This window comes from Myxocyprinus asiaticus, chromosome 10, assembly GCF_019703515.2.
Source record: "Myxocyprinus asiaticus isolate MX2 ecotype Aquarium Trade chromosome 10, UBuf_Myxa_2, whole genome shotgun sequence".
Lineage (NCBI taxonomy): Eukaryota > Metazoa > Chordata > Actinopteri > Cypriniformes > Catostomidae > Myxocyprinus > Myxocyprinus asiaticus.
This window is the reverse complement of record NC_059353.1, coordinates 8867705-8892752: the sequence shown is the minus strand read 5'-3', so window position 1 is coordinate 8892752 and position 25048 is coordinate 8867705. Positions and strand designations below refer to the sequence as shown.

Here is a 25048-nt window from a genome sequence, read left to right as displayed (position 1 = left end):
GTTGCCATGTCTTCATAAAACACTACATTTGTCATATTGTATTGCGAACGCAGCAATGTAGCTGAGGAAGTAATCAAACGTGCTCACCTAAACAGTCCTCTTTTATATGTAGCATTGGGAAAACCAAATAATTTAAGTGACATTTTTCAGACCGTTCATGTAAATGAACCGGTTCAAATAAACGAGTCAGTTAGTTCGGACGGTTCATGAAAATGAACTAGTTCACAAAAACGAGTCACTTATTCATTTGAGCCCTGCGCAGCCAGATTTTGCCAAAAGTCTTTTTATGAGAGGGTGTTTTTTGGTTTTATTAGTTTATATTTAGTATTAATTTATATGTTCAATTTAATGTTGTTACCATAATTATTTGTCACCCTGATTAAATATATAACGATCAGGTGATATTATTAAACTTGCAATCAGTATTTCCAATGTTTTCGTTAGAGATGAAAAGTTAAAAGTATCCTCCTGGGTGAGAATGCCACTAGACCCAATTTATAGCCCCTGATGTTTCCTAGAAATATCCCTGGCCATGTCAAAAAGAAAACGTGCAAAGGATACATGTATCAAATAACAATATATTCATATATCAAGAAATTCCCTTTTTTCTTAACAGTCATCGGCACCAGAAGTACATTCAACACACAGCTTTATCCAGTGTATTTACATCATCAAGTGTGCAAAAGACCACACCACAAGTCAAATATGTATAGAAAAACTCGGAGACAGCTTCGTACTATATAAGACCCCTACTTATGCAGTTTGAAATCAAGTTTATAATAGTTCACAATGGCCCACTCATAATTAATTATTTTATTATGCTTTGGCTGTTATTAAAGAAAAAATTTCAATGTTGTATCCCAGAAATCACTTTTTGTGTATATAGCCACAGCTCTATTATGCAGCAAAAATGCTGTCAATTTGAAAGCACAATGCAAGCTTGCTTTTGCAATTACACTGCTGCTTTGATTATATACTGCTTACTCAGGCTGTGGGGGGTGGGTGCTGCTGTTAACATCACTGACAATACAGAGGCTGCCTGATGATATTTCGATCTTTCTCAGTTCTGGTTGGTTGGTTCTGTGTGTCTGCCCTGTTTGCTGTCTGCATTCTGCTCCAAACACAGTTATTTGTTTCCTTTTTAAAACCCTTTGTTGTGGTTCTCTCCTCTGCTTTTTGGAATTGTGTGTTTTTTTATCTGGTTTTGTTTTGTCTATGGTTTTGAGGGGTGACTTTTTAGCTTCTGTAAAAAGATAATTGTGTACAGCAATGTGTCTAAAATCCTCCCTTTGATCTTTCAGTGTGCTGCTCTTTAGGTTTAAGTCCCTGTTTGTCACAAACCGCTTGTCTGTCATGACGGTGTCCTGTGCTGGTCCTTTTGTCATCACAAGTCTTAATACAAAGAATAAGTGATTGTTTGAAGCCACTTTTTTTACAGGTCCGTCGGGAATACAGGAAGTTCTTTAGAGCTAACGCCGGCAAGAAGATCTATGACTTCACCATCCAGAAAATCGTAAGTCACTTAGTGGCTGATGTATTCGTTGTAGTTAGATGTAAACTTTGCAAGATAAGATTTTGGACACTTTTGGGCCCTAAAGTCACTCTTAAATATGTATAAATGTCATTACATTTAATGACAAAATATCAAAGCAAGTGGTTTCTGCAAATAAATGATTCTCAAGCTTTTCTCAGAACCAACTTCACTTCATTTTTACTTGTAAACAACTGGTTTCATGGTGATTTTTAGTGGAAGTCAGTTCCCCCAAGTTCACACAGGTATACTAACAGAGTAACCACAGGTGCAGTTCATCACATTAACTATGGAAATGGTCCATGTTCCAACCACAAAGTGTCACATTTGAAACAGTTTTTTTTGTGAAGTGCTGCTTAAAGTGCTATGTTTCTTTAAAGTAAATGCCACATGGTTTGACATTTTGTTATATAATGCAAAGAAATTCATACATTAAATGTTGCTTAAAGGAATATTTTTGAACAAATGACAATTCTCTCATTTTACTCACCCTCATGCCATCCCGTATGTGCATTACTTTCTTCTGCAGAACACAAATGAAGATTTTTAGAAGAATATTTCAGCTCTGTAGGTCCATACAATGCATGTGAATGGGGGCCAAAACTTTGAAGCTCCAAAAAGCTCATAAAGGCAGCATAAAAGTAATCAATAATTCTCCAGTGGTTTAATCCATGTCTTCTAAAGTGATCTAATCAGTTTTTGGTGAGAACAGAACAAAATGTAACTCCCTTTTCACTATAAATCTTGACATCAGCAGCCTCCTTGGCGATCATGATTTAAAGCTTGATTACACTTCTTATTGCACCATTTAGCACTTTGCGCATGCGTCAACCAGTAGGAGGTGTATTCAACCTTGAAATTAGGATTGTGCCTAAACACTGCAATGGCAAGATGTAAAGTGAAAAGGAGTTACATTTTGCTCTGTTTTCACCAAAAATCGACTGGATCGCTTAAGAAGTCATGGATTTAACCACTGGAGTCGTATGGATTACTTTTATGCTGCCTTTATGTGCTTTTTGTCACAAGTTTTGGCCCCCATTCATTTGCATTGTATGGACCTACAGAGCTGAGATAGTCGTAAAAATCTTCCTTTGTTTTCAGCAGAAGAAAGAAAGCTCTGCACATCTGGGATGGCATTCGGGTGAGTAAATGATGAGGGAATTTTTGGGTGAACTATCCCTTTAAGTGTTCAAATACTTTTGGAGCCACTGTCGGTGTGGAAATGGTTTTCTACACAACATTGTCAATGTTTATGCAGTTACTTATTATCATTTCCATTGTTTTGTCTATAGATGCAGAAGTACTTCCTGGGCTTTAAGAAGACAATGCCTTCCATGTCACCGATCGATAAGAGCTGGCCAGCTCGGCCCTATGGGTTCCTGGACGGGACACATCAAGAGCTCAGGAGGATGTTCCATCTGTGGAGGGTTGGTGTCCTTGGATGTCTCTGTATCTCTAGAATTAATTAATAACTCAGAAGTCATGTCATGTTTAAAACAAATAGTAATCTAACCATGTGATCTTCCTTATGGTGTCCTCAAATTAGTGTAAGAAATACCGCAGCCAGTTCACCATGGAGAAAAAGGCGACCTACGACGAGAAGTTGGCAGCAAGCGAGCTGTTCAAAGATAAGAAGGCCTTGTATCCTAACAGGTAGGAAAGGAACATTAAAGAAATAGTTCACCCAAAAATTAAATATCATCATTTACTCACCCTCATGTCGTTTCTATATAGATATTTAGCGAATAATAACAATGCAAAAAAAAAAAAGTATTCCTTGAAGTGTGTTAGCTTTAGAAACAATTGCATCTGCAGTATTGCTTTTTATTACAATAACCGATGTCTTCTGCTTCACAGTGTTGGGCAGCCTTTCAAAGGAGACTATCTGGAGATAACCAAAAACCCAAAGTACCAGAAGCTGAACAGCTTAGTAGACGACAAGGTTCTTCTTGCAGATGTGGTCAGTAAAATCAACCGCGCCAATGGTAAGGTGAGTACAACTTTGCTCTGTGCCTACAGGATTTAGGTTTCTGTCAAGGCAAAAGATGTAATCAATTAAAAGACAAATTATTTCCATGTAATTCCATCATTGTCCTTTTAGCATGAACTTTGAATCAAAGTCCACTGATTGACTTTTTAGGGGGCTCCAAGACTTTTCCTCCTGACCAAGAAGAACGTTGTTCTGGCTGATCAGAAGACAGGCCAGGTAAAGGCCAGCGTGCCGCTGCCAGACCTCAGCAGTGTCTCTGTCAGCACACAAAACGATGGCTTTTTCGCCCTCAAGCTCAAAGAGGTATCATGGAATAACATGTTTTGCTTGAATTATACTGAAAGCATCTTAAAGGAATTTTCCAGGTTCAGATGACAAGAGAATGTCTGGGTTCCAGTGAGTCACTTACAATGGAAGTGAATGGGGCCAGTCAATTAACATTAAAATATTCGCTGTTTCAAAAGTATAGCCACAAGATGTAAACATTATGCATGTTAGCATGATTTTAATGTGATAAAATCATTGATTTACTGCCGTTACTGCGTTAACCTAGATGGTTTACCATTGTTAAGTCATCATGGCAACATAGTTGTTGTAATATTGGGTATAACTTTACACAGATAAAGATAGTAAGCAGTTTTATCAAAGTAAAATCATGTTAACACATATATTGTTTACGTCTTGTGGCTATACTTTTGAAACGGTGAGTATTTTATCGTTTACAGAATGGCCCCCTTTCACTTTCATTTTAAATGCCTCGCGGTATCCACGATTTTTGCTTTTTTAAAGAAGAGGAGGAACGAGTCGTTATGCCACTAATGCCGTCGATTGCATTTTACTTGTATTGAAACTGGAACATTCCTTTAGGTCATGGTTATCATCCTGTTTTAGCTGGATCTGCACTCACATGCGTGATCTTTCTGTAGGGTGCCACGTCAGCAGCCAAAGGTGACTTCTTGCTGAGCAGTGACCGACTGATTGAGATCATCACCAAACTCCATCGCACAGGTGCAGCTTCAGCTGACAGGAATCGAATCAAAATCGACATTTCAGATGAGTCAGTATCCAACATTTCTGCCTTTCTTGTTGTTTTTTAGTATCACCCTTAAATACTTCAGCGTAACTTCTCTCTCTCATTCCCTTTCAGATTCCTTGTGCTGTTCAAGCAGGACAAAGTGTGTGTAAAATTCATCCAGGGTGCCCCAAAGAACGGCAACGGTGTCGCCTGCAAGCGTAAAAACAACCGGCTTCTGGAGGTGTCCGTTCCATAACCATAGAAGACCAAAACCGCTTGGCCCGGCCTGCAGGGGTGACAACTCCGACATTCTGCACCCTGCAAACCCATAATCATCGTGCAATTATTAACATATACGATATTCTTTTCAATTCTGCTTCTAAAGTTCTATCTTTTACAGCTTTTTAAGGGTGGAGTGGAAGTCCATCTTTCTATCTTCCCAAATCTTACTCTTTAATTGGACTATCAATGGAAACCTTTATGATTACTGCAAGATTTCCTTTGAACTGGTTTCTCGTTCATTATGTTTGTGTGGGCCTCTTATTGGGTGAAAGTATGTACATAGAGATGCTGAAAGGGTTTGGTTGGGCTCCTAGGTCGATGCCGAAAAGCTAAAAAAAATTGAAGATTGCACTTTTTCACTGGGGTGGCTGGCGGTCAGGAAAGACAGGTTGGTTGGTTTATTTGTGTTTTTTTCTTGTTCTATTTTCATCTTGTGTTTCCAGTGCAGCGCAGACAATTTATTGAAAACTACTCATTCGACTTCTGCCAAATGATACGGAAATTTGCAATCCAAAATCGGGTGCCATTTAGCTGTTGCTCACCTGGAGAAAGACATTATTTTATATATGTTATAGTGCAGACACTTTCTTATTTATAAGCCAAATAATGCATTTTCTTTTCAGTTAAATGATTAATGCCAAACAATATTATTTAAAATCATGCTTATTTAGATTATAAATACTTATAATTTACATTCATTAAATCAGGGTATTATCATGGAAACCACTTCCACACAATTTTAGTGTTGAAACTGATATTCTGAAGGGCGTTAACTGTATCTGCATCGCTCTAAATATCAGAGTGATTCTGTGATTTTCATATCTGGGTTGATTCCGTACTGGTAGTCAAGATGGTTGGCACTTGTAAGGCCTCATAAAATAAAGAGAACTGCTCTCAAACTGAACACTAAAGCCCTGGCTGGTACGATCTCAATTATTAAGTCCACTTCAGTCAGTCCCTTTATTGTCATGCAGTAATGCAAAGCTGTGTGTACATGAGCTGTAGGACTTGTGTGGACCTTGTATGGTAGGAGGCTAAAACTAGTTGGTATTTGTTGTCCTATAGCTGTGTTGAGGCAAAATGTAAATGCATTTTTGCCATTGGAATGTGGGCTGCATCATTTTATTTTTGGCTTGTTCACATCTGCTAATAATAAATGCAGTGTTTTTCTTAATGACCCAGATCTTTGAGTGCAAGCAGTCATGCATTCTTCTCTTACATTCTGCTTGAGTTTACACCACAGACCGGGATAGTGGGTGATACTTTTTCAGTTGTATTTAATGTGATGTTGTTTTCGTTGACTTTTTGTACTCCTGAACTTCTGAAGGCCCGCCAAAGTAACTTCTCTGCTTCTGCTTCAGTTTCATGATGTGTTTTTGTAATTTTACAGTATAAACAAAACTAGAAATTAGGGGAGTGGATTATCATCCTCTTTAGTAAAGGAAGCTTGTGGAAGCTGAATTACATAAGCTCTGTTATTCCGCATAGTGTCAGTCTTTGATGCAGTATGCTATGGGTTATCCTCTTCCGTGACAGGAGTTGGAATTGAAAGAGGAAAATAATTGTTGTATGCATTTTTGTGTGCCTAAATGTAACCTGTTCTGAAAGGCAGAAAACATGAAAGCGTTTCATTACCAACTAAGTGTAATAAATGACAAGTAATCTTTTTTTTCTTTTTTTTTTTAATTAAAGCAATAAATAAAATACTGTGGCTAATCAGTGTGCTTTGTTGGTCTGAAATGTATACATTATGCTATCTGATACTTGATTGTGTGCCATGAGCTAAGCTCACCAAGATAGTATTGGAGTAAATTGTAGAGGTGAGTATCTTGAATGTATTGAAAAAATAATTTGTATTGTGTTTGAGAAATGCGCATTACACATTGGACTGATTTACAGCTTTTATATGTAAAAATATACATACAACACAATACTGTGAATCCATGACAGCCCAAATATATTAACTTGAGTATTTATTTTTTGCCATTTGGGCAATTTAAGAATTGAAGAACTGGCTCCCTTTCAAGTCACTAGGAATTAAATATGCTCCACGGTGCAATTCAAAGAAATTGAACACCTTTAACCAGCTAAAGAGGAATTTTATAAGTCCAACACAAGTTTTGTGACAAAACATAATTGCATCGATTTGGACTAATTATGGCAAATTATTTCCTGATTATACCTATCTATCTTAACAATAAACGCAGCCATCAAAATACTTTGAATCACTATTGCCATACAGAAACCACAAAATGCCCACCACAGTGTTTTCAGAAAATTAAAAAAATAATGACATTAACGTTCATTTAATCGATTCATCTTTTTCTCAATATAGTTAATTATTTTCATGTAATGTTTCTGTAATACCCCATATATGTTGTGTTTATAAGAAATACGTGTTTAGTGGGTAATACCAAAAAATGAAATGCATTACTAAAAACTGCACTTACAGCAGTTATTCTATTTTTATTTATTTTTTCATTCCATTTTAACTGTACTTAAATTCAAATCCTGTATCCTGCTACCTTAATAAAAATTCCAGAATTTAATAGGAATTTAAAGTTTGTAATGTGTAATTTCAGAAACGGAATTGCAAAAATAAACATTTTTCAACAGATTTCTGAATACACCCTTTGTCTGCCATTGGTTGAACATACAGATAGTCCTGTCCCAAACAACTTATGTTACTGTGTCAGTTGGATGGGCCCTTCAAACAGAGGACTGTTGGAAAGCACCACAGCGGTACCGTGTTTACACTTTTCAGGGGAATCAACCTACAAATGGCTCACTTTTAGCTGCCTCTGAATACAGTATTAAGCTGGGATAGGAGAAAGTATTTCAACATAAAAAAAAACGCACACCTCTGCTTAACACACTAGACCTTTTCCACAGTAGCGCCATCTTTGATTTTTGACGTGAATGGGCGTTTTTCCAAATGGCATTATTGCGCCCTTTCAGGAAGGGGGATGCCACTTGAAAGGTTGTTCCAAACAAAAGTAAGAAAGTTAATTATTTCACAAAGGGCCCTGTCACAAGGCTTTTAGTGAAGGCTACATTTAATCTGTGATGCCATGCTCCATTCAGAGCGCCCACATCAAGAGCTCTCTCTTTCACAGTGAGTGGGGATATCTGCTCCTGGAGGGCCACTGTCCTGCAGAATTTAGCTCAAACCCTAATTAAGCAAACCTGAGCAAACTAATGAAGGTCTCCAGGATTACTTGAAAAAATGAAGGGCAGGTGTGTTTGATTAGGATTGGAGATAAACTCTGCAGGACAGTGGCCCTCCAGGAGCAGGGTTCCCCAAACCCTAGGGCATAGGGATGATCACTTTCGATTGGAATTTGCCCAATGGCAATGAGGCTGTGAGGGATAGAGGTGTAGTCTCTTCATTGACGTGCATTGTATAAAGCTTCTAGATCACATCTAATTTTCCACAACTTGTGTTTTAGATAGTTTTTTTGTCTTCTGATTTATTTATTTATTTATTTATTTTTTGTTTGGGGGGGGGGGGGGGGTGGAGTTTTGGTTTTTTCCATATTTCCTCAGCGGAATGATCCAAACACTTGAAACAACTGTACAACTGTACAACCCACTGAAGAGACTGTACGTCTATCCATTACAGTCATAATAATTAAAGATGGCGCCGCTGTGAATGAGGTCCTCAGTGGCTCAAAACTCTACAGCACACTCATTTACTTACCAACCTTACTAGCATTACACTCATTGCAGGTAAAACTTTAATTCCTAGATCATTTCTACATGTGATTGAACCTCCAACCTGCTGTTTTGGCCTACAACAGCCCAAATTTTCAACCATTAGGTCACCAACAATCTTCACCCTAATGACTGAGATTTAAATACGCCAAAGAAAGATATTGTTTCTATAGACACATTTGTTAGCACAGACCAAAGAATAATCACTTTCGAGGGAGAGGGAAAGAGAGACCCTTTTGTGGGTGCAGCTCGGTCCAGATGTTTCCCATCACATCTGGAGAGTTGTCCCGGGTTAAATTCAGCGGCTTGAGGAGACTGATGGTGGCAGGTCCCTATGGGGCAGCCTTTGACAGATTGTGGATGTAATGTTTAAAAATAGCACCCAACTGTAGAGCTGCCCTCTCAGAGTTCCCACCATTGTGCAGTCTGGGAACACAGCAGAGGCCGAACCCCCTGCAACAGGCCATCCCACAGACACACCCAGAAGATCTTGCTAGCTCAACCCCTAAATATCCTTTCTTATATATAAACTCAGCAAAAAAAGAAACGTCCCCTTTTCAGGACACTGTATTTTAAAGATAATTTTGTAAAAATCCAAATAACTTTACAGATCTTTATTGTAAAGGGTTTAAACAATGTTTCCATGCTTGTTCAATGAACCATATCTCAACGCTGTGCGTTACAGGGAAGACATCCTCCCTCATGTGGTACCCTTCCTGCAGACTCATCCTGATGTGACCCTCCAGCATGACAATGCCACCAGCCATACTGCTCATTCTGTGTGTGATTTCCTGCAAGACAGGAATGTCAGTGTTCTGCCATGGCCATCGAAGAGCCCGAATCTCAATCCCACTGAGCACGTCTGGGACCTGTTGGATCGGAGGGTGAGGGCTAGGGCCAGAGTGGGGTAACATCTCACAGCTAGAACTGGCAAATCTGGTGCAGTCCATGAGGAGGAGATGCACTGCAGTACTTAATGCAGCTGGTGGTCACACCAGATACTGACTGTTACTTTTGATTTTGACGCCCCCACTTTGTTCAGGGATGCATTATTCCATTTCTGTTAGTCACATGACTGTGAATCTTGTTAGGTTTATGTCTTAGTTGTTGAATCTTTTTATGTTCATACAAATATTTACAAAGGTTAAGTTTGCTTAAAATAAAAGCAGTTGAAAATAAGAGGACGTTTCTTTTTTGCTGAGTTTATGTGTGTGATTAAAGTTCCCTTCATTCAATAAGTCCGAACTATACCCAGGGTCTAATGTTGTCCAAGCACTGTGACGAGGGGGTGCTCACTGAGGTCCATTATGGCCTACTCGTTGGACCTGGGGAAGAGGGGTGCCCACCCGTAAAAAATGTTGTCCCTGTCTAATGAATTTTAGCGGTAGCCTGACCCTAGTAACATTTTAACCGTTGATATAAGATAATTTTGCTATTTGCATCAATAAACTGACTAAAGCAGACTTTGTTTTGACATTATTCTTCAAATGAGTGACGCTTTAAACGTAATAGAAAGGAATAATATAGTGAGGTTAGCGGCTCCTGCTGTGGAATAAAATCATGAAATTAATATGAACTGCATTGTCTTCCGGCGCCCTCTGGTGGTTAAATTACATGCGTTGTTTCAGTCGTGCAGATGTGAATGACAAGTGAACGATTACATTTCGCCATTTGTGTAGGGATTCAGGCTGAAAGTTTCATCTTAAGTATATTTAATGAACATGGCGACTCGTTGGGGGATTTGCAGCGCTGGTAAAATCAGTCATGACTTTACAGTGGCGCTGAAAACTTTGTCATTAGAGGAACATCAGGTAACGTGTGCATTACACAACTGATTATGTGTCAGCGTTAACCGCGTGAACATAATTTTTAGACTTGCACTGTGTGTTTTAACTGCATTATTAACGCTGCTTAAAGAAATATTTAAGTTAGAGACATGAAATGGTTTATTGCACAGTACAGTGTAGTTAGATTGGTACTTTATGCATTAATCACTAAAAATGACAATCACGTGAAAATGTTTAGTAGCCGCCGGTCAACAGACTTACACACTTCTCGACTAAAGCTGTTTTCAATTATACTTTTAAAGGTATTTTAATTATTGTGAAGAAGACTTTTTTGATTCGTGTTTTTGTTGCATAAAACAGGCTAACCGTAATACCACGAGTATTCACGCAATTAAATTCACTGCCAATTTGAATGGTTTCAGTGTATGGTAAATAGCACTCAAAAATATTTTAAAGGGATAGTTCACCCAAAAATAAAAAAATAATTCTCATCATTCCCTCATGTCATCCCAGATGTGAATGACTTTCTTTCTTCTGCATAACACAAATGAATATTTCAGGTCTGTAGGTCCATACAATGCAAGTGAATGGTGACCAGAACTTTGAAGGTCTAAAAAGCACATAAAGGCAGCATAAAGAAAACCCATATGACTCTAGTGGTTAAATCCACATCTTCAGAAGCGATAGGTGTGAATAGGGGTGCGCGATATGACCAAAATCTTATATCATGATATGAGTAATTATATATTACGATAGCGATATACACTACTGTTCAAAAGTTTAGGGTCATTTACTCATTATGTTTTTATTTTTTTTTTTTTTTTTTTTCACATTTTAGAATAATAGTAAAGTCATCAGAATTATGGAATAATAGAAATGGAAATATGGGAATTAAGTTGTGACTAAAAAAATCCAAAATAAATCAAAACTATGTTATATTTTAGCATCTTTAACCAATATTGTTATTATTAGCCTATTATAAACTTTCCTCATGATACTCAAGATCTTCTCAAAGCAATGCAACAAATAAAATAATACATAGGCCTGCAGTAAGTAAAAAAATATCCAATGAAAGTAAACAGACATTTATTTATTTATTTATTGTTGACCAAATTAATGCGGAATGCATCTTTTGGCTTTCATAATATTCTGTTGCGTGCCTCATTTTGAGGTGGTAAAACAGATTACTTGTATTATGAGTGACACTGTGTTGGCTTTTTTGAACCTACACCACAGATGTTGCACCTGTTTTAATAACGAGCTCCTCTATTCATTTTCTTGACTTGTTTGGAATTTGTCCTGTTCTGTGGAGATGTCTTTCTCCATTCGGGTTTTAACTGCATCAAAAATGATTTAGTGCGATTGATCCCGCTTTGCGCTCTCCTGTCTGTGAGGCACAAATATCGGAAAGCTTGCTTGACTCATGTGCACTTACGTGCTCCAGAGGTAGTGTGCGCCACACTTACGTGAAACATGTCAGATGAGAGGGATATTTAGCAATTTTGAAGCGCCAATCACGAGATGAATGTCATTAAATGTCATTGAATTTTCTTGGGCGGCATCAGGACAATTTTCAATGCCGAAAAATCCCTGTTTCAAGTCTCACATAAAGCCCTGCCCACATAGATAAGCCCACGCCACGCGCATGGATATTTGCATATCGCAGTGTACACGATATGGCAAAATCTCTACTGATTGACACTTTATATTGTCGCCACGATATATATCGTCATATCGCCCAGCCCTAGTTGTATGTGAGAAACAGATCAATATTTAAGTCCTTGTTTACTATAAATTCTCCTCCCTGCCCAGTAGGTGGCGATATGCACAAATAATGTGAAATGCCAAAAATAAAATAAGAAGAAAGTGAAAGTGGAAATCTGTTTCTCACCCACAATTGTCATATCACTTTTATCATAGCGGATTTTACCACTGGAGTCTTATGGATTACATTTATGCTGCCTTTATGTGCTTTTTGGACCTCTAAATTTTCTGGCCACCATTCATTTGCATTGTGAGGACCTACAGAGCTGAGATATTCTTCTATAAATCATTGTTTATGTTCAGCGGAAGAAAGAAAGTTAAACACATCTGGGATGGCATGAGGGAGAGTAAATAATGAAAGAATTTAATTTTTGGGTGAACTGACCCTTTAAATTGCTTATAATACGATTTTGGAGACTAAATTTAAATGTTTTGTGAAGTCTCAGTGTTACTCAAATAACTGAAAACTCTGCTCTTCAAGGTGGTTGCAGTGGCAGCCCGTGATATAAAGAGCGCTCAGAAGTTCGCCGAGCAGCATCGCATCCTCAAAGCTTATGGAAGTTACGAGGAGCTGGCCAGAGACCCGGATATAGGTTATATTGTTGTTGCTACTATATTGGTTATGAAAAATTTGCCAAACTAAATTAACACAGTTTACAATGCAGTAAGCAATTTGAGGCATCTTGATTTTGCTTAATGCCCCCCAGCCCTTCAACAGCATGCTCTGTACCAAAAACCCCACCCTCCAAAGACATGTCAGGCAACCCGATGTATGTGCAAAATGATCAATGGGCAGTAAGCGTTTCTGATTGGCTAAAAAAAAAACGTTGCCCACTCCCCTAACTTTGCTGTTTGGGATTTTGACAACATATGTTCACGTCGTATTCAAAGGGCGCAACACCCTGAGAACACAAAAGAAGGCCCGGGACAATCACCATAATATCTGAGAAAATCAGCATACCAAATTTCTCGCAAAGACTCTATCTCAAAAACACCCATCTGAGTTTGAAAAGATTCATTGTTGTCTTTCCACATCTGTTCTCTCTCTCTCCTCCTCCCCCTTCCTGTCCCCCTCAGCTCAGAATCACCTTAAAACACACTTAAATCTTGTAGGTAACAAATCTAATTATATGTCTGGCTATACATGTTTGATATCATTGAAAATATCTCAGTGTTACTGGTACAAAGGTGCCCGCAGTGCCAACACTACGTACTTTGCTGAAGTCAGGAATGCATTTGTTACTTTTAAGATTCATCTTTGCGCAATGGATGTTTTGTATTGATTATTTCTGAATTCTAATTCTAATTATGTGAATGGCATGATACATATTTACCTTACTAATAAATTGTTAAACTTGATTTTATTCTGACTTCTTTAGTAGGTTACGTTAATTCCTAGTTGCCACAAATCTGCAAACAGTGTTGGTACGCACTAATGGCTAGGCGTTGACACTGCAACCTTAGCTTTCTGACATTCGACATTAACTAATGGGGCTTTTCCACTGCACGGTACAGCTCAACTGGACTCTGCTCGCTTTTTGGGGGTTTTCCACTGTGGATAGTACCTGGTACCTGATACTTTTTTTAGTACCACCTCGGTCCAGGTTCCAAGCGAGCCAAGCTGACACTAAATGTGACGTCAAAACCCTGCAGATCACTGATTGGTCAGAGAGAATCATCACTACCAGCGTCACTGGATTTGCGACACGGGATGTCAACCCGCTAGTTTTAAAGTTAGCAACAGCGACAGTAGTATCATTTGTTCACGCGACTTTCGAATTGTAAAAAGAAATGGCTGTGCGCAAAACCACGCCTTGGTCAATAAACGGGGTGCAGACGTTCCTCTCGTTATCGACGAACGAAACGACGTGAAACGAAAAAGTATTTCAGGAAGTGTCTAAGCTGTTGGCCGCACACGGCTACCACTGGACCTACCAACAGTGTAGGGAAAAGTGAAAAAAACTTAAGTGACTACAGAATCATCAAGGACCACAATAGCCGGAGTGGTTCAAACAGAAGAAAGTGGAAGTGGTTCGACCAAATGGACGCTATCTATGGCAATAGACCGGCGAGCAATGGGAGGGAGAGTGCCCTGGACTCTGTGTTGTTGGAGTCCACGATGGAGGATGGTACGTTTTGTTACATTAACTCTATATTCTGCTTGAAAGCTTCACTTTATTTAGTTGACCAGCTACTAGAAAGCTTGCTTCTAAAATAACCAGGCCAATTTAACTGTTACACTTGTGTAAAATTACCATGCAACAACTGCTTTATGCAGCACAATGAGCTAGTAGCTAACAGCTAGTGGTCGTGTTATCGTTTATGGTCAGTAATGTTTGTGTCAAGTTTAAGATGATGTCACGGCAACTATGAAGATCAGCCTATAATCCCACCCACATTGAGGCGGCACTAAACTGCAGTGGAAAAGTAAAGCGAGCAGAGTCGAGTTGAGTTGAGTCGAACCGTAACGTGCAGTGGAAAAGTTCCATTAGTGTACCTAGACTGTAGGGACTACATATAATCATTATTTAGAACATCGGAATGCCTAAATAGTTTTAGTCGTTACCTTTGATTACTGTAATATTATTCCATTTAAGAGTACATAGGAAACTGTGCGGCTTAACCAGATGGTATTAGTCACTCCCTCTGACTAAGAATAGTGTTACTGTAATTAAATTGAATGCAGATCTAGGGGGACTAAACAAAACTACTATTCAGATAAAAGTTTGCAGGGAGCGACTTGTCTGAATGGTATTAGTCAATTACCTCTGAGTAATGATCAAAAACTGACCGGTTTGTGAAATGATCACGTTTATACCCAGCCGGCGCGTAGACTCAAGTAACAGGAATCCAGATGAACGAGTGCAATGTAAAAGTATAGAACTGACTAGAATAATCAAGTATCCAAATCTAGATAAAATCTCTATTGATGATCGATAATAATTGGAATCTCAACCTAAATTTGAGGTCTAATAAAATTTTTGTAAATTATTAATGGAGTCAAATTCGGTCTTAACTAAATCAAATAGTTATGACGCTACAGCAACATGCACACGAAACAGACGAACGCGCAGATACCTTAACTACTTTGCTGGATTCCACCATTGGGCCAGCGAGGTGGGATTTTTACAGAATCAATATTGAAAAATGTGTGAAATAACAAAAAAGCCTCAAAGGTAAAATATCCAGACACATTATGGTAATGTGAATTTATAATAATGTCGCAATGCAAACAAATCTTAATGGTCCTAAAATAGGCTTCATTTTCTTTGTTAAAAAAAAAAATCATAATTTTGATTTTGGGGTCAAATGTAACCTGTAGATTATTTACCTTAACGTTACTTGTAGGATTTCACTTCATGACAATCATAAGAAATGCACAAACCCCTCACACACTTAAAACCCACAGACCTGATAGTTATTTATGCCATTGATATTTCTATAGATGCGGTGTATGTTGGCAATATCCATCCTCACCACCTGAGAGTTGGGCAGCTCTTCATGAACTCTGGAAAGAGTGTGCTTATAGAGAAACCGCTGGCCATGAACGCAGGTGAAGTTAAGAAGCTTGTTGCTTCTGCCAACAAAAACAATGTCTTCTTAATGGAGGTGAGTGAATGACTTCAGTGCAGGCCAAACACCTTACCACTCAAAGGCTTATTCTGACAAATATCACTAAATTGTGATATATTCTAATAAACCAAAGATCAGTGTTCTGCTGAAACACCCATCAATTTCACAGGCGCTGTGGACACGCTTCTTCCCCGTGTCTATGGAAATTCGGAAGCTGCTAGCTCAGGGTGAGGTGGGTGAAGTTAAGATGGTGAGAGCAGATCTCGGCGCACCACTCACAAATATCCCTAGGCTGATAGAGAAAGATCTTGGAGGAGGAGCCCTGCTGGATATTGGGGTGTACTGTTTGCAGTTTGTGTTGATGGTGTACAATGGAGAAAGACCAGAATCTATCCAAGCCACTGGATATACTCTTGACACAGGTCCGTTTCACAGCAACACACTTTTAATGAAATAAACAGCATTATTAAACTCTTGAGGATTTGCAAATGGCAGGTCTGGGTCAACCCTTAAGGTTTTTATAATACTGGCATGATCAAAATATCAAGTCATTTTTATTTGTAAAGAGCTTTTCAAAAAACTCATCGTTTCAAAGCAGATTTACAGAAAATTAAAAACTATATTAGAATGGTGAATCTCACGAAACCTGTCAAGAACATGTCTGGGTCATATTTCACCCCAAAAACAAAAGAACATTTTCAGCACATAGTTTTCTTCTTTGCTCACACTTAAATATGCTTAATTGTTATGAAAATAATACCAAATTTTGCAAATTTTTAATTTTTTTAACAATTTATGCAAAACTATGTAATTTGTTGTTTTATTTTTCTTTTGATTTTGGCAGTAAAATGTGACCTGTATAGGGTTTCATTGTATTCACCCATACAGACTTTTCATCAATTCCGCAATAAATTCAACTTTTAAAAGGACACATTGGGATTGTAAACAGCAGTTATTGTTTTTAATGCATTTTAATGTGCTGTAGGTGTCGATGGACACATGATTATTGTGCTGAAGTTCTCACAGAACAGAATGGCCGTGTGCACATGCTCTATATCTATGAATCTCACCAATGATGCTGTCATTATCGGCACAAACGGCATGATGAAGGTTTGTGTTATTGGAACATGATGACTTATGAAGCAGTGTACATGAGTGAATAATGTGAAGGAAAAGTTACAAATCATATGAAACCTGAGGGTCTTTATGTCTATAGGTACCAGATCACATGTGGTGTCCTACAAATTTAGAAGTGAACGGTAAGGTGAGTCAGCACCCGTTACCAGAGCCCAGCATTCCTCTCAACTTCACCAACAGTACAGGACTGTGCTATGAAGCCCAGGAGGTGCGCCGGTGTTTGCTGAATGGTAAGACCAGCATTGTTTTTGAACACGTGTAGTTACATAGAGACATTTTGAAATGATATGCTTGGCTTTCTGTTAAGCTATTTTGTTTTGTGTCTCCAAGGACTGAAAGAAAGTGCTGTGATGTCACTGGCAGACTCCATTCTTCTGGCAGAGATAATGGATGAGGCCAGAAGACAAGTTGGTGTGACTTACAGTCAAGATGAAAAGCACTGACTATGAGTAACCCAGTGACAACATCTAAACAATAAAGATTTGAGGACAAATTTGTTTGTGGCCTAATAGTAGAAGAGTACACTGCATTACAATAAACAGAAAACACATTATGATATCTACTGAAAGAATTAAGAATCATGAAATCATAATCCGTTTTCAGTTTTTTCAACAACACCACATTTTTTTACAAATCTAACTTTTACCAGGATACAGCCACTCTTCAATTTTGTGTGTATAGTTTTATTTAGAGCAGTGGTTCTCAACCTTTTTTTGATGGACGCCCCCCTAATTCATTACCTTGAAGACAAGACATTAGGGTGATTCTAACCAGTGGCGGAATGGCCATTGGGAGAACCGGGACTTTTCCCGGTGGGCCGGCCGCGAAATGGGGCTGCATGGGCCACCGCGTTATGCAGAACGCGCCACAAAACGGCGCCGCGATACGTGGAAGGGGGCAGCGATATGCAGAAAAGGACAGCAACCGCTTTTCGATGTTGCTGAATGTGCCTTTTGTACTGATCCTACACTGGCATCGTTGGCATGGCTACATGTACTTTCTTTTTCCACGATACTGCAGAGAAATCAGAAACAAGTGACCAAGCGTCCCCAGGTCAATAAATAATGCAATAAATTTGGCTTGACATTGTGAATAAAGAATTTCCAAATAGTCGCAAATTTAGGGACCATCTCTAAAGATACAGGCAATATTGTAGCATACATATCCAAAACATTTACAAACATATAGAGTATACAACTTCATTAACATTTGAAGCAAAGTACTTACAGTCATACAACCATCTCCAAAGTGTGCATGTAGGTGTCAGCAATAATGCACACCTTTTAGATTTTTGATATAAAAAATGTCCAATTATATGTAAGCGTTTCTATATTCATCAGTATTGTAATAGGCCATGGTGTCGGAATCTGGATTTTATTTCATGGAAAAGTTACATGTTACATGTTAATTAGTTACATGTGACATCAGTTTGTCCTGAACAAAAATGAGTGATATGAATGAGATATTTTTTTTTTTTTAATTTTTTTTGTTTTTTTGTTTTTTATGACAAATCGATTTTGCCTGGCTCCCACATTTATGGTTTCACTGTATGCCAAATATAAGAATATAAAAAATATCAAGGTAACTATCACTTCCCATGAGAGAATATGTTTTGTTTGTTTGTTTGTTTGTTTTGTTTTGGGTTTTTTTTTTTTTGTTTGTTTTTTTTTTTCTTTTTTTGTAATTAACTGTTTCAGACTTTTCTGAGAATACATTATTACGTAGAGATGGAATGTGAAGAAATTCAGTTTTAGATAGAAAGAGTACAAGAAGACTGCATGTGTGGACATTTGTATTTTTAATTTTTTATTGAAAAAATAATGTCATTGTAAGTCAAATCAAATCATTATTGTGAGGACCTACAGAGCTGAGATATTCTTCTAAAAAATCTTTGCTTGTGTTCAGCAGTAGAAAGAAAGTCGAACACATCTGGGATACCATGAGGGTGAGTAAATGATGAGAGAATTTTCATTTTTGGGTGAACTATCCTTTTGTTCTAATTGTTAATTTGAAATAATATTCTTTTTAATAATATATATATATATATATATTTTCCAGAATTAATTAATGATAAGAAGTTAAATAAAATAAGTGACAAATTATGTTTCATATCGTATACTGAGGTGTATGGAATATAATGTATAGTAAATAGGTCTATCAGTTTTATGGGACAGAAGAAAGTAAAAACACACACACAAGTTCACTGGAAGCTACTTCGTCTCCATTACAAAATTTATCGACAAAGCTTTAAACAGCTTATTTAAATGCATGTGATATTTTTGTCTTGTCTAATGTTAACCGTTTAAAATTCGCACTGAACTTTGAACTTAGTGGCTGTTTATTTTTCTGCAACTTATACGATATGATGTCCCTCTGTTTACTATTGTTACTAATACTAAATGAACGACTTCTCAACTGCCCAATCGCAGACCGCTTGTAAGTAGCTCTTAGTAGCCAATCCAAACGCAGGAGGCGGGACCTGCCAGAATACGGGTGGAAGAAAAACATAACGCCCACTGATTTAGAGCTTGAATAGCCATGCTGTTCCTCTGATGGCCTGAAGGAGGAGCTCAGTCAGTCTGGACTCAAACCAGCACTCGAGGAAATTGTCAATACTTTTCTCTAGAACATGCTAAGTTAAAGGTGTTGTAAATTAGACATTTTGATAGATTTATCAGAAAGAAAGAAAGAAAGAAGAGAGCATCTTAAAGCAGATTAAAGGGCTTCTAAGTTTGACAGCTGAAGTTTGAAATCTAAAACATTCTAAAACAGACTCGTAGGTCATTTAAATATTCTGTCAGTGTTATGTAGTCTAGAGGATTTTTAGACACTTTGAAAATGCTTAAATAATGCCTTAGCAGGGCTTTTCAATTGAAGAATAATAATGGTAGCCAAGCTGTAGGATCATTCCAAACAGAATTTCCCAAAAAATGACCAAATGACCACTATTTCTTGTGATTAACTTTTTTTTATTGATTTATATATGAAACAAAGAACACCTCCCCCCCACCCCCCATCGATGTACAATCATGAACTGTATTCACCCTTGCATATCTAGATGAGACTTGACATATTTTTTAAATCCTAGCCCACACTTCTCCAATACCAAGTATAAATCTTTCTCCCATAATCTTTTGATAGAAGTTAAAGCTCCGTCCCCCAGACTCTGAATTAGCAGGGAGTAATACACCTCTTCCAGAGTGTTTGTAGCTTTAGAGGGGTGTATGCTACTCCCAAAAATAGTACAGAGCAGGTGGCGCTGTAAATACCTAAAAAATTTAGACCTGGGTATCCCAAAATGTTGAACCAAATTTTCAAAGGATCTCAACACTCCACTCTCATATAGGTCACCGAGTGTAGCAACCCCCCTCACAATCCATTCTGACCAGCAGAAAGCGGTCTTATTTATACATAATTTTGGGTTCAGCCATATGCTCGAGGCAACATTTAAATTAAATGTCCGAATTAAACACTCTGGACACTTTTGTCCATACCGAATGCAAATGCGAGATAATGGGGTGTAAGAAAGGCTTTGCAATTGCGAAATAAGGACAACTTCCTGTTCAATACAAAACCAGGGAGGGGCTCTCTCAGGTGGAAGCGACCAATGAGCCAAATGTCTGAGACCGAATGCATAATAATAAAACCAAATCTTGGGTAGGCCTAGCCCACCTTTGTCAATCGGCCTATGCAGCTTACTGAAATGTAATCTGGGACTTTTACCATTCCAAATGAAGGACTTCGCTATGCTATCAAACTGCTTGTAATAAGAGAGGGGGATATCTATAGGGAGTGACTGTAGCAGGTAGTTGAATTGTGGAATACAATTCATTTTAATAACATTAACCTTCCCAATCATAGATAAATGTAATGAAGCCCACCTGCCCACATCGCTCAAAACCTTTTTATTAAAGGGTCAAAATTAACTCAACTCAAATTTGCTGGGAATAAAATACCCAAATACTTAATGCCCTGTTTGGGCCACTGAAAGTCGCCTGGCTGAAAAGCCATTACCGGGCAGTACACTGTCAGAGACAAAGCTTCGGATTTAGACCAATTAACTCTGTATCCCGAGAATTTAGAAAAGGAATTAATAATTCTGTGGAGGCAAGGCATAGATCTAGTAGGGTCGGAGACAAATAATAAAATACCATTTGCGTAAAGCAAAAGCTTATGCTCCCTACCTCTTGCCACCACCCCTGGAAAATCATCTTCCTTTTTTATCACAGCTGCTAATGGTTCCAGGGCAATAATGGGGAAAGGGGGCAACCCTGCCAGGTGCCCCTATCCAGAGTAAAATAATCTGAAATTAATCCATTTGTTTGTACTGCCGCTACCGGGTGTCTATAAAGTAACTTAATCCATCCAATAAAAGTATTCCCGAACCCGTATATTTCCAAAATCTTAAAAAGATAATCCCATTCTACCATATCAAACACCTTTTCGGCATCAAGTGAGATGGCAGCGACCGGAGTCTGATCATTCGCCACTGACCACATGATTTTGATGAAATGCCTAATGTTACCCGAATAAACCCCACCTGATCTATATGTATAAGAGATGTCATAACTTTACTTAAACGGTTAACCAAAATTTTTGACAATATTTTTACATCTGGCTGGATCAAGGAAATTGGATGGTAACTCTTACACTCGCTTGGATCTTTGTCCTTTTTAAGAATCGGACTGATCCGGGCTTGCGTCATGGTTGGCGGAAGCTTTCCATTCTTTAATGATTCCGTATAAACTTCTAGCAAAAGTGGTGCCAGTTCTGTAGCATAAGATCTAAAAAAATTAAGTGGCAAAGCTCTGGCCCCGGAGCCTTGCCTATAGGCAAGGCCTTAATTACCTCGCCAAGCTTCTCCAATGTTATCTTAGAATCAAGACCATTTATTTGCTCAGTCATCAGTTTAGGGAGTTCTAATGGTTCCACAAAATTTCTAATATCTTCATCAGTAGACGAAGACGTGGAACTACAGAGATTAAGATAGAATTCTTTAAAAGCATTATTAATATCAATGGCCGATGTAAAAATTTCACCACCAGCAGATTTCACTGAGGGAATGGTAGAAAAAGACTCTCTCTGTTTTATATATCTAGCCAGAAGTTTTCCTGCTTTGTCTGCTGACTCAAAGTATGACTGTCTTGCCCTGAATAGCCAAAACTCCACCTTCTGTGACAAAATAGTGTTATATCTGTATTTCAATTGGGTCAATTCTCTGAGGCCATCAGACAACATTTGGCACTTCAGCTCTGCCTTGGCACTTTTAATATTCCCTTCCAACTCCACGAGTTCTCGTGTTTTGGATTTTTTGATGAATGAGGCATACTGTATGATCCGACCCCTAAGAACCGCCTTAAGTGCCTCCCAAGCCATGCCCACAGAGGATAGTGAGGACCAGTTGGTCTCCATATAAACATTGATTTCGGCCTTTAACATTTGCTGAAATTCAGGATTTTGCAAAAGGGATACATTAAAGCAGCAACTATATACATTTTTTTCTCCGTATGTGGCAACACCTCTAAACTCACCAGGGCATGATCTGAGACTAAGATGTTTCCAATTGAGCAATCAACAACAGATGATCTTTTTTTTTTTTTAGATATAAAAAAAAATCTATTCTATAATAAATGTTATGGACTGATGAAAAAAATGTATAGTCCCTACCAGATGGGTTCAAAAGTCTTCAAATATTTGTAAGACCAAGATTTTTATACATCCTGTGAAGTGTCACTGTTGCTCTAGGGGGCTTACACACTTTTGCTTCACGATGATCAAGGACTGAGTCCATCATTAGATTAAAGTCTCCTCCAAATATTATATCATGAGGGGTGCCAGCGGCTTGCAACATCCCTTCAAGATATATAAAAAAGCCCTGATCATCAGCGTTAGGTGCGTAAATATTAGCCAAAATCAACCTTTGCCCCTGAATTTGTGCTAAAACAGAAATGACTCTTCCTTGTTTATCTTTAATCTGTTTGAGACATTTGAATTGTAGATGCTTATTTACCAGTGTAATGACTCCCCTGCTCTTACTTGAGCCAGTACTAAAGAAAACATGTCCACCCCATATCTTCCCAAATTTTTCCGCTTCCTGTGGGGAAAGATGTGTTTCTTGAAGAAACACTAAATCATATTTTTTACACTTAAGAAAAGAAATAACCTTCCTTCTTTTTATGGGGTGCCCCAGCCCATTCACATTCCATGTGGAGAGAAATAATCCACTCATATTAACAACTGACATATTGATATAATAGAAAAAATATATTGTGTGTCAAAAACAAGATTATAAAGACCACATTCCCCATTAGAGCAACAATAAAACCCCGAACTTCCCCCCAAACAAAACAAACAGAAAAAAGAAAAATGTGCACATTAACCCCACGCACGACAGCACCAACCTGCGTCAATCCCTCTAAATTCAAAGAGTCCATGTACGCATGCGAGAACCCCCGCGACAACTTTGCCATCGGATTGCTCAAGTCCGGTGCTTCTGCACAAATTTTGTGAGGCAAAATTACATAACAGAAAATACTTCTGTATGACCCCAGCCAACAGGCAGAATAAACACAAAGAACATGTAGATACATTGTCTTGAAGGTGTGTTCCTCCACAAAACAACTGCCAGCTGATATAAAGCCGTTCAGTGTCCTCAGACAGACAAACAGTTGTTCAGTGAGCTGGCTGTTAGGAGTACAGCAGATGATGTAATCATTCTAATGTCCCTTAAAAATACTCCACAAAAACAAACTCCAGCCGTTAGGCAGAACCAGCACGAAAAGAAATAAAACAGGCATCCCAGTTCCTCAGATGATCAAGAGCCAAACTCACTCGGAGGCCGCATAAAAAAAGTACATCATGACTTACTCAGCCCGTCAACTTTATAAAAGATGTCCATTATGTAAGCATGTAGATATTTTGCGGTTATCCATAGTGTTCATTCTCAATCTGGCCGGGAACTTTAGTGTAAAAGCGATCTTCTGTCAATGCAAAAGTTTCTTGAAGGAGTCATGCCACAAAACAAACTCCAGCTGCTACACGGAGCCAACGCCAAAAAAAAAAAAAACCCCAAAAAATGGCGCCCAGCTTCCTCAGACAATCGAGTCACTCAACAGCGAGTCAGTCCACTAATATAAGAAACACCAAATGGCTTACTCACTCCAATGTATTTATAAAGGAGAGTGCCTGTTTAGGACATATAAATACTTTGCTGCCGTCCCTGGTGTCTATTCTCAGTTTGGCCGTAAACATCAGTGCAAAAGTGATCTTCCGTTGATGTAAGAGTTTCTTACATTCCTTGAACTGATCGCATTTCTCTCTTGTCCGGGAACAAGAAAATATTGTAACTCTTCCAAGAAAGCTTTCCTTTGCTCCTCGCCTGGCGCAACACGAGATCTTTATCGGATGATCTCAGAAATTTGGCCAGAATTGATCGGGGCCTGTCTCCCTCAGCAGATCTGCGAGTAGGGACTCTGTGAGCTCGCTCGATTTCCAGTTTATGGCCTGTTATGTCGAGCAGGCTCAGGAAGAGCTCGTCCAGGAATTTCACCATATCTCTGCCCCTCTTCATGCTTAGGAATTCCAACAATTCGTATGTTATTCCTCTGGCTCATATTTTCAAAATATTCAAGTTTTTCCAAAATGTGTTCCAAGTCTGTTTTGGACACGGGCAGATTAGTGGATAATTCCCTTTCCGAAGACTCCAGATAATCGATTCATTTCTCAACATCTGCGACTCTTGTGACCAACTCAGAGAATTTTGTTTCCATCGCCATAATCGATCAATGTATTACCGTAATCGATCGACGTATTACAGCGAGATCCTCCAAGTCAGCAACAACCTTCGTCAGCATCAACGAGATGTTGGACAGTTGACGCTGAATATCTTCTTCCGACACGCCATCCAAATTGAGTCCCTGGCTCGCAGGCCTGTCAGGGGCCTCAGCTTGAACACGTAAGTGTCTTTTAATGTCTCCAGAGTCTGAGGATTTTGACTTCTTTGCCATGTTTACCTCAAAGAGCAAATATGTAACTGAGTGTATCGAATCTCACCGGATTATAACATGAAAATAGTTTAAAAACTAGCAAAGTGTGCAGAGCTAGTCACTCACACGTCTGCTTCTCGCATGGCGTCACGTGCCCCCCCCCCACCCTTTGATAGTGCTTTGTAAAAAAATTTAAGCATTCCTAAGTAAAACAGTGATCTAATGACAAAATAAGGTAAGTTGCAAAATATCACTATCTTTATTGGCCTA

The 25048-nt window shown here is 38.5% G+C and overlaps 2 protein-coding genes across 7 annotated transcripts in view; both read left to right on the top strand.

Moving 5' to 3' along the window:
* LOC127446742 (unconventional myosin-Ib-like) overlaps positions 1-7435 on the top strand; it is a 160940-nt gene extending 153505 nt beyond the window's left edge. For all 5 annotated transcript variants that reach the window (XM_051707909.1, XM_051707908.1, XM_051707907.1 and 2 more), the window contains 7 exons: positions 1439-1513; positions 2824-2958; positions 3078-3184; positions 3389-3521; positions 3672-3824; positions 4448-4578; positions 4669-7435. In XM_051707909.1, coding sequence (XP_051563869.1) covers positions 1439-1513; positions 2824-2958; positions 3078-3184; positions 3389-3521; positions 3672-3824; positions 4448-4578; positions 4669-4792 — 858 coding nt within the window. In that variant the 3' untranslated portion in view covers positions 4793-7435. The remainder of the gene's footprint in view (positions 1-1438; positions 1514-2823; positions 2959-3077; positions 3185-3388; positions 3522-3671; positions 3825-4447; positions 4579-4668) is intronic.
* A 2710-nt stretch (positions 7436-10145) lies between these two features.
* Positions 10146-18415, top strand: LOC127447472 (trans-1,2-dihydrobenzene-1,2-diol dehydrogenase-like). Of its 2 annotated transcripts, XM_051709365.1 has the most exons (7): positions 10146-10343; positions 12565-12676; positions 15529-15692; positions 15826-16078; positions 16642-16766; positions 16873-17023; positions 17124-18411. In XM_051709365.1, exons 1-7 carry the CDS (start codon positions 10248-10250, stop codon positions 17234-17236), a joined length of 1014 nt encoding a protein of 337 aa, XP_051565325.1. In that variant the 5' UTR covers positions 10146-10247; the 3' UTR covers positions 17237-18411. The 2 variants fall into 2 exon arrangements, with proteins under 2 accessions (XP_051565325.1, XP_051565326.1); XM_051709366.1 differs by lacking the exons at positions 10146-10343; positions 12565-12676 and adding an exon at positions 12708-14212 and having other exon boundaries at positions 17124-18415.
* The last annotated feature ends 6633 nt before the right edge of the window (positions 18416-25048 follow it).

Bases quoted from the DNA above. Each gene is read 5' to 3' on its own strand.
- LOC127447472 (XM_051709365.1), top strand. From the start codon at position 10,248: ATGAACATGGCGACTCGTTGGGGGATTTGCAGCGCTGGTAAAATCAGT. The intron at 10,344-12,564 runs GTAACGTGTGCA...CTGCTCTTCAAG, and splicing joins TGTCATTAGAGGAACATCAG to GTGGTTGCAGTGGCAGCCCG. The intron at 16,079-16,641 runs GTCCGTTTCACA...AATGTGCTGTAG, and splicing joins TGGATATACTCTTGACACAG to GTGTCGATGGACACATGATT.